This window comes from Archocentrus centrarchus, chromosome 2 (assembly GCF_007364275.1).
Source record: "Archocentrus centrarchus isolate MPI-CPG fArcCen1 chromosome 2, fArcCen1, whole genome shotgun sequence".
Classification (NCBI taxonomy): Eukaryota; Metazoa; Chordata; class Actinopteri; order Cichliformes; family Cichlidae; genus Archocentrus; species Archocentrus centrarchus.
This window is the reverse complement of record NC_044347.1, coordinates 9,859,204-9,868,513: the sequence shown is the minus strand read 5'-3', so window position 1 is coordinate 9,868,513 and position 9,310 is coordinate 9,859,204. Positions and strand designations below refer to the sequence as shown.

Sequence of the window (9,310 nt, the reverse complement as noted above, 5' to 3'; positions counted from 1 at the left end):
GTGCCACACTATCTGTTGGGGAGGGTTGTGGGGGTAGGTAATGTCTTTTGAGGGAAGAGAGGGTCTGAAGGAGGTTACATGTACTCACACATCTGTTGGGTGGATGGGGATGTGTGTGTGTGTGTGTGTGTGGGGGGGGGGGGGGGGTAGATATTGTTTTTTTAGGCTTGGTGTGTATGTGGAGTTCAGAAAGTGACAGTTTGAGAGAGCGTGGGGGTGTTTTGAAGTGGGGGTGGAGGGTAGGTAGTGGTTTGTGGGGTTGGAAAGTACCACACATACCTGTTGTGTGTCTGCGTGTGGTTTTTTTTTTTTTTTGGGGGGGGGGGGGGGGGGGGGGCAGAATATTTACTGCTTATTTCATCAAGCTGAAAAACAATGAAACAAGCCTGAGCAGGAGAGCAGCAGGAAGAGCTGAAACAAAAAGGAGGACAAACAGTTTCCACTGTTATTACTGACAGGACTGAAAAAGCTTTAACGTCCTCTTTGTGTTTTAATCCACACAGTCAGTTTGTGCAAATATGTGTGTGTGTGAGTGAGTCCTCTCAGGTGTAACTGCTCCATTTACAGTGTTGCTAGCAGAGAGCATCTTTGCAGCGGCAGCAGGAGGATTACAACAAAAAGAAAGCTTTGCTGTTAAAAGCACGTTAAAGAAATCTGTCTGATTGGACTCACTGTGACAGCAGAAGCTTCACATTAGATACAAATGACCCAGCTCTTCATAGAGGATCCAGTGCCTATCTCAGTGTATAGTGAGTATGCTTTGTATGCATGAGGTCTCAGGTTCCATCCCCGGCATTTCCAAGTTCAGTTAAAATGTTTCATGTCTGGTGTGACTTTAAAGTCTAAATAAGGCAGTATACATTACACTGTAAAATGTGGCAAGTACTTCAATAGACAATATCAATTAGGCTTCCTTATTTGATGTCCTAATTGATTAAAAAAGTAAGTAAAAAGTAGGGCCCTGTACTACAAAGCAGGATTTTGGCTTATCAGGGTAACTTATTAACACACGTGATAAGTTGCTCAGAGTGACATCGTTTTTTACAAAATGACAGTCCCAACGTGTTCAAAGTTGTTCTCTACTGTTGAAGGAAAACCTGTCTCCAGACCCTGGTTTCCTTGAGTTTGCTGTAGTGGTGTATTTATTAAAGTATACGGTGGGCTTACAGACACAGAGGGTGGGTCTGAGTAGGTAAACTGACCCAGAGCCATCGACAAGAATGATATTTATACAGGAGACTACAAGGGAGAGTGGGGAGGTGACAGAAACTGGAGAAAGGGTTGTTAATTACATACAAAGAACAAAGGTGAGACATCAAAGGCTCATCAGGCTACTACAACAGCAAGAAAACAAAGAGACTGAATGGTGATGGGAACAGGAGGTCACTCTCCAGGAGATGGGGAGTGTCCTGGTGACAGTCAAAGGTGTCACACAAGATCAAATGGTCACAGGAACAGGAACAGGTATTCACACTTCAGAAATGTGGGAAGCTTCCTGGTGGCCTCCAGGGACTATTTACATTAACGCCTTCATAACATGGTGCAGCCTTGTCGTTGTTAGCAAAAATGTACAATTCAACACTACTCAAAGGTTCATTCAGTACTGTTGGTGGACACAAAGGTTGCTGCACAGCCAAATGAAGCCCTGCAGGTGTGGCGCACCTTTCACGTGTATAAAAACACTTCTTCACGTGTGTTGGGACCATTCCTCAAATGACCTGCAGTCCAACTGTGTTTCATGTGTTTGTTTTTTGTATCCTGTATATAAAAACTGTCTGCCTGAGTAATTCCATCTATGAAATAAATAAATACATTTGGAAAATCTTTTCTGATTAGGATGCCTCCTGGCCGCCTCCTGGGTGAGGTGTTCCGGGCATGTCCCACCGGGAAGAGGCCCCGTGGTAGACCCAGGACACGCTGGAGAGATTATGTATCTCGGCTGGCCTGGGAACGCCTTGGGGTCCCTCCGGATGAGCTGGAGGAGGTGGCTGGGGAGAGGGAAGCTTGGGCTTCTCTGCTTAGGCTTCTGCCCCCGCGACCCGGCCCCGGATAAGCGGAAGAAAATGGATGGATGGATGGATGGAAAATCTTTTGGTGTATTATTGATTCTAAGTTACATACCGGAAAGGGAAGATGTTCAATAATAATGAGGCAGTCGGTGAGATGTTTTCCCCTCTTTTTTGGGGTCTACATTTATTTATTTTTATTGTGCTTGGTGTGCAGGAAAGGTTTGCTTATGTTTATATATATTTTTTACATTCTTTTATTGATTTGGTTTAAACGTCAACATTTTTCTTTTTCCGTCCTCTTTGCACTAGTTTACAATATAATCGGAAAGAAATGGATGGATGGACACCTACTTATTTTACCTTATTTGGTGTCACCAAATGAAAATATTCCCACACTTCGGAAAACTTCGACTTCAAAATTCACACAAACCAACTATTACTGACGCACAGCAGGTTTGGTGCAAGACGTGAAAGACGTGAGCATCGCGCCAAAGTTTCAAAGCTCCGCCTGTTGATTCAATCAGCGGTGAAGTGGTTCCAAGTCTCAGAGTCAGTGGCATCATTAAGTAGCACGAAGAGCTCCGCTGTGTACGGGACGCGTCCTTTTGGAGAAACGTGGAAGTACCCACAGCAGCTGAAGTCCTCGCGCACAAAAACGGTCACTGTGATTCCTGCACACCGTGAACGCAGCGCCACAGAGGTAAGACTCGTGGAGAGATGGACACTTTTAGGCTTTCTCTGTGTGATCTGAGCTTTAGTGAAACAAGCGAATCTTTAGCATCGGGTTAAATGAGGACACTGAGCGAGTCTACGCAGGTCATCCTCAGCACTCCTCGCGTGTATTAAAAACAGGTCTTCGTCAGCTTGTGTCGCTGCAATTTTAAAGCCACAATTGCGAAACAAACGTAAGTGTGTTGCGGATATTGTGCGCTCAGTCTGCTGTCCTAGTGTGTGGCGAGTTCACTGGTCCTCTTCTGCACGAAGAAAATGTCTCTTCTGTGTGTCCCCTGCTATTTTCCTACTTTTGTTAGTGTGGGAACATAATTACAGGGAAATATCATATACATAAAGCGAAATTTAGTCACTCACTTTTTTTTTTTTTTGCATTTCAAAAGGAAACTGAACAATACATAAATAGTGTTTCGGGATTCAACTAATGAGAAAGCTGTTAAAACCTATAATTTGTGCTCCTTATTTGATATATTTCTTTGTAACCCCTGGATAATGTCTGTTTCTTTCCTTCTGCTCAAATGTATATTAATAATTTTGTATGTTGAATATATTTCAATAAAGATTAAAAAAAAACTAAGTGAAAGCAACACAGAATAGGAGAACACGAGTGTGCTATGCGTGTATGGTTGTGACTAAACATAGACATAAACGTGTTTTTTTTTTTTTCTCCTTAAAATCATAAATGAAAGGGCCTGAAAGCTAAACCCACTTTAAGTCACTGGAGGAATGAGCTAAAGCTCTTTAGTAAATCACTTAATTTAAAGAAAACCCGGAACGCCTTGAAATTAATTTCACTTGATTTGATGGTGCCCCTATTGTTTCCTTTTACACGATGTTGTTTTAGGGCCCGAGCTCAACCTATGGGAAGGCCCTATTGTATCTGCTCTTGATTATTCAGGCAAATGAACGGTTTCTTTTGAGGGCCTAAACATGCAAAAGGAAGTCCGTCATTTTGAATTAAATGGGCGATTTTAGTGATTTCCTGCCCTCAATTCTTTCTCTAACTACTCCTAGGTTTTGGATGTTATCAACTTAATATTTGATCAGTGCAATCTACACACCGGGGGGGAGATCAAAATCTAAAAACCTATCCCCGGGGGGCGTGGCCGTGACGCCATGGAGAATTTTGCCAGGAAATTTTGGTGGGCTCTCATTCATACCTACATAATCCAATCTGGACCAAAATTCTTCAGTAAGATGAGGGTCCTACCCTGAACACTGACATATGACAATATTTATTACCAGTCACTGCGCCACCTAGTGGGAACTGGAAATATCATGAAATACCATGTTTTTTTTCGTAGCCGCGGAGCTAAATATCTTTATTTCTGATTTGATATTTTTAGGGCCCGAGCACGAACCGTGCGAAAGCCCTATTGCAATTAAAGTTTAAAATTCAGGTTTTAGATGAGCCTGAGTAATTTGGGTTGGATTGTAATTACAGAAGTTGGTGTTATTAATTCTTTTTAGTGCTGTATTAATTAAGAAAACTGTCTATTGTAAAGATCGATATGTTAATGATCATTCACTTAAACACGGAGATCCAAAGTGTGATGAAATAAATTGTGAGAAACAGAGACTGGATGAGCCTCACTGACTCAGCAGAGCTTCATTAACTTCTGTCTATATAAATCGCCTCTGCTTTCAAGGAGTAAATAAAACAGGCAGAAACTTTCAGCTCCGTCTAGTCTGTCAATGTTTCTCTGCTTTCAGTAGAAAATATATTTGCAGCATGAAGTGACTTCATCCTCGCTCTGACTGGCCTTCTGCCCAGCCAGAAAATAACGGAGCATTCCTAATAAAATCAAAACTTGTGTGAAAGCATAAATAAATAAAAAAAAAAATGCATCCATTAATCACAGGTGAACTATTGGTTACTTCTCACAGGTTGTTGTCACCCGTTGTTGAAGTGGGCAGGGCCACGCCTCTTAGGCCTGCTCACAACACTGCGATGGGCTTGTCCCACAGATCCAGTGTTAACTTTATAACTTTTCTGAATTCGCAGGGGGTTCAAATCAAGCTGCAGCTTATTAGTCAAGTTTTTAGACTGACCATTACATTCTCATATATGCTCAATATTATCTCTGCTTGCAGATTGTTTGCCATATTGAATCATCAGTCCTGAACAGTGACTCAGCCTCTTCTTCATCCTGAAAAAAGTTTGACCGGCACCACAAATGGATGCAAATGACTTACAAGGTATCTTGAAGCACAATGTACTGATTGTATATAATACACTTTAACATATTGGTACAATTATGGATCCATTAATGTGCAATAAAACACCATTCAATTCATAGTAAATTTGTTTTCTCTCTGTTTTTAGGACCAAGGTCATGCCACAGATATCAGGAAAAGTTAAAGTCAAAAATAAAACAGATGTCAAATGAGTTTTGGACAGCAAGTAAAAACCTGTTTGAAGAAAACCAGAAGCCTGATCTGTCATACATTTCACTTGTATTAGACACAGAGGAGAGCGTTCCTCCATCTAAAATAAAGAAACAGAAAAAAAAGAAAAGCAACCTGAGGACATACATCCCTGAGGAGAAAGCAGGCGTGTCTCCCAGTGACCTGCTGAAAACAGATAGAAACGTCCTCTTGGTTGGAAAGCCTGGAATTGGAAAGACAGCACTGACTCATGAAATGCTGAGACTCTGGGCAGGAAGAGAAACCAATGAGCTTAATTACATGTTTTACTTTGACATGAGGGAAACCTCACAGATCATGAATGCCAAAAACTTGGAGGATCTTCTTTTTTGTGTTTTCAGTGAACCAGATGAAGACAAAGATGAGGTCTTACAGGAAATTAAGAGACACTCTGAGAATGTTACAATCATTTTTGATGGACTCACAGATCTCTTTTCATCAGTGGTGGAGAAGCTTCTAAAGAAAGATCTACTTCCTCTTGCAAAGATCATCATAACATGCAGACCAGATGATGAAGACTTGTTTTCTGGAGACTTTGACAGAGTGGAGGTGAAAGGCTTTAGTGAGCAGACTATAAAAACATACTTATCTGCAACAGTCGGTGAAGAACAGAAGAAGGTTTTGAGTAACTTGGAGTTGGTAACTCTCTGTCATGTCCCCATGTATGCACTGATGGTGGCTGTCTGCTTTTCATCAGAAGTCTCTCCACAGCCATGTACAATAACTGAGATATACATCAATATTGTTCGTTTATGCCTTCAGATAAACAGCAAAACAAGGAACAAAGATCTAAATTCCTTCATCAGCACCAAGAGAGAAGAAATTCTGTCTCTGGCTGAGGTTGCTTTTCTTTCAGCTGAAAGAAAAACTGTGAACCTGACAGACCTGCGCTGTGAAGACAGCTGTGTCCTCTCCTTCCTGAAACCTCTTCTCATCAAGGCGGCTCCTACAGAAACAATAACCACATACGCATTTCTCCATTACACAGTGCAGGAGTTCTTTGCAGCTCTGTGGCTCCTGAAGAATCCTGATAAAATCAGGGATGTTCTTCAGCAGTGCCTCACAGAGGAGAAGAAACACATGAAACATCTGATCCCTTTCATGTGTCGATTGTTGAATGAGAAGAGCCCGAGTTTGATGAAGCATCTGATTCCAGATCAGGACCTGAAGAATACATCTAACTGGTTCTTCAAGGAGCTGATAGACACATTTCTTCCTCGTGTGTGTGAGCAAGCTGAGGCTGATACTGAGGACAGTGGGCTCCATGCTGACATACTGTTCTTATGCCAGTGCTTCTTTGAGTCCCAGAGTCCTGAAGCATGCATCTACCTTCTAGACAAACTGAACTACCATCTTGACCTCAGTGGAAAGAGTCTGGATCCTTACCCTTGCTGTGTTGTGGCCTATGTGCTCACTCAGTCACAGGAAAGGAAAATATGGCTGAACCTTGAAGACGGGATGATATCAGAACAAGGAATGAGACAGCTGTTTGGATGCCTTGAAAATGTTGAATGGTATGAATGAACATATTTTAGTAACATGTTACTGATTATGTTAAAGAATGAGAACAATACTGTTGATTAATTTCACAATGAAGTAATGACCTCTTCTTTCAATCATAGGTGTGACCCTCTGCCTCGACAGCTGTGGAAGATTTTCCTTCTCAGTGAAGAGCAGATGGACTTTGTAACCTTACTCAGCCTTGATGGAAATCAGTTACACCTTCCAGTTGAAGGTGAAACACAGCTGTTTGAACGAGCTGTGGAAGTGATCTTGAGGATGGATACAAAGGTTAATGTCTGCCTCTACTGGGACAGAGAAACTCCTGCCTGTCAGAGTCTGTGTGAGTCTCTGTTAGAGGCTTTGCCGTTCATCAGCTCACTCAGGTATGAAGCTTTGGCTGCATTTGATGTAATGCAGCATGGCACTGACTTTTTTCCTTTATCATTATATAGTATAGATAAGGTAAGGTTAATAAGATGAGGTTTTATAGAACATGCAACAGAAATGTGTTTGATGATTTGAGCTTCTGTTTTCCAGCTTCAGAGGTCCAGTTTCATGGAGCCAGGATAAATACCATGGGACACTGGAGAGGGAGCAGAAGAAGCTGTTCATGGATTTATGTGTGAAAGCAGCGCTTCATGATGGACCAGAATTCTACAAAGTAGTGGAGAAGCTCCTCCGATTGTTTCCTGTTAAAACCGACTTTAATAATATCCTTCTTGACTTGTTTCAATATGTGAAGAGCAAAGAGTTTTCAGGTGACGTTCAAGATCGGAGGCGACTTTTTCAGTCACTTCCTGCAGTCTGGTACATAGACCTCTCAGAGAGAAAGACCTCCATCCTCCTGGAAGTGCTGAAACTCCAAACAGAAAAGAAACGAGTGAAGCTGACAGGCTGCTCACATGAAGAGAGTGAAGTAAATCTTTTACTTCAGTGCCTACCTTATATCTCACAGCTCAGGTAAATGTGTTCAATATCTGTTTTCATTAGTAGATGTTCCAACTTTATAGTGTGCATTCATGCATATTAACATACAATGGTACACAAGTGCAAAGTGAACCCACACCAAAGGACATTATGGTTTCAGCTGCATTCAGTGTAGTTTTGTGGACTTTGTTGATGAAATCCGTGGAGTTGTTGATGTGATGAAATGTGTTACCCACAAGCTGTGTTAAAATGGTTAAGTGCTGGGAAATGGTGTAGGTGGCTGAACTTATACTGTTAACCATGGGCCTGAGTGGGACTCCTTATTTGTGGGTCTTCAGAAGTCTGTTTGTACATGGTGTAGGAACACCAGCATTGTATGTAGGGCAGTCAGTGGTGTTCTGTTGGGCTGAGATCAGGACTCTGTGCAGGCCAGTCAAGACCTACTTGTGGTTTGACTGGAAGCCAGTGACAGCATCCAAGGAAACCCTCTGAAGGCTGGCACTGAAGGAAACTTGGGCTTGAGATCAGGTAATACTCTGTTGGCTCAGGAGGTTCTGAGTCCACCAGAACTGAAAATCCAGGATACTCAGGAGATGCAAGGCATGCAGCCATCTCTGGATAAGGCTGTGGCCAGGCTGCTCTCACTCTCAGAAAGGGAACTGATACAGGGACGGGCTGTGGCCCAGATGCCCTCACCCTCTGAGCAGGAATAAAACAACAGTCTCTGGGGAGACCCCAAGCAGTGCTTTAGTTTCCGGTGAGGCTAACTAAGAAACACAACAGTTTCTGAATGTGCCAGCTCAGAAACACACAACCAATTTTTAGAAGTGGCTGAATCAGAAACAGAACTCTCAGTCTCAAAATTGCCAGCTCAAGAACCAAAAACCTAGGGTTTAAATTAGTTTCCAGCCTGGTCAATAACAGCTCAGGTGCAGCCTCAATTCACGTAACTTTAGCCAACTCAAAAGCAGAAAACAGTCATCTCATTCTTGTGAAATTCAGAAATCAAAACCTCTGACTGTGGGATAGCTTGCTGAGACTCAAGTATACAGTCATTTATGCGCAGTGAAGATAAGTTCAGGAGACTTAGTGTGGGCAGATGCAGGTTTATGTGGGGGCTAGGCAGGGCACATAACAAACCTAAATCACTGCCCAAAACCAAAAGAACTGAGATGTGAATAGGGTTGGGGGTACTTTTTTTCCCTATAAAGGGGGCGAAGAGAAGGTAAAATGGGAGGGGAGGCAAAAAAAAGGGAGGGGGGATGTCACGTGTACATTGTATGGCACCTTTTGATGCACCATTTTGTCAGTATTGTTAAATGTGTGAATAGGTGCATATGCTGAATAAGAATTATACATTTGTTGTCTGGTTTGTCACTAATAAAAATGTCTTAAAAAAAAACCAAACACAACACGCCCACGATAGTAACAGTCTAAAAATAATGTTCAGCTGCTCTGGAGTCCATCAGTAGTGTGTTGTTATATTTATGTAGCTGATATTAAATCATCACTGTTGTTCATCGCATCACTAAATGTTTCCTTCTTATTGTTCCAGTCTTGATCTTTGGAGTTCAGATCTTCATGAAACAGTCAGGATCACTGTGAATCTGTTCTGTGCAGCAGCAGAGAGAAAACAGCAGACAGGAGAGAAGATACTGGAGCTGTTATCATCGGTGTGCAGATATGAAACATTCCCTTTGATTAAGAGATAC

At 42.1% G+C, this 9,310-nt stretch overlaps 1 protein-coding gene across 1 annotated transcript; it reads left to right on the top strand.

Moving 5' to 3' along the window:
* The first annotated feature begins 2,881 nt into the window (after positions 1-2,881).
* On the top strand, positions 2,882-7,635 carry LOC115797944 (protein NLRC5-like). The gene is made up of 5 exons (XM_030754543.1): positions 2,882-2,914; positions 4,836-4,940; positions 5,068-6,682; positions 6,791-7,054; positions 7,209-7,635. Exons 2-5 carry the CDS (start codon positions 4,919-4,921, stop codon positions 7,633-7,635), a joined length of 2,328 nt encoding a protein of 775 aa, XP_030610403.1. The 5' UTR covers positions 2,882-2,914; positions 4,836-4,918.
* Positions 7,636-9,310: the final 1,675 nt, after the last annotated feature.

Coding starts and splice junctions, on each gene's coding strand:
- LOC115797944 (XM_030754543.1), top strand. CDS start 4,919: ATGGATGCAAATGACTTACAAG. Junction 6,683..6,790: donor TGCCTTGAAAATGTTGAATG/GTATGAATGAAC, acceptor TTTCAATCATAG/GTGTGACCCTCTGCCTCGAC. Junction 7,055..7,208: donor CCGTTCATCAGCTCACTCAG/GTATGAAGCTTT, acceptor TCTGTTTTCCAG/CTTCAGAGGTCCAGTTTCAT.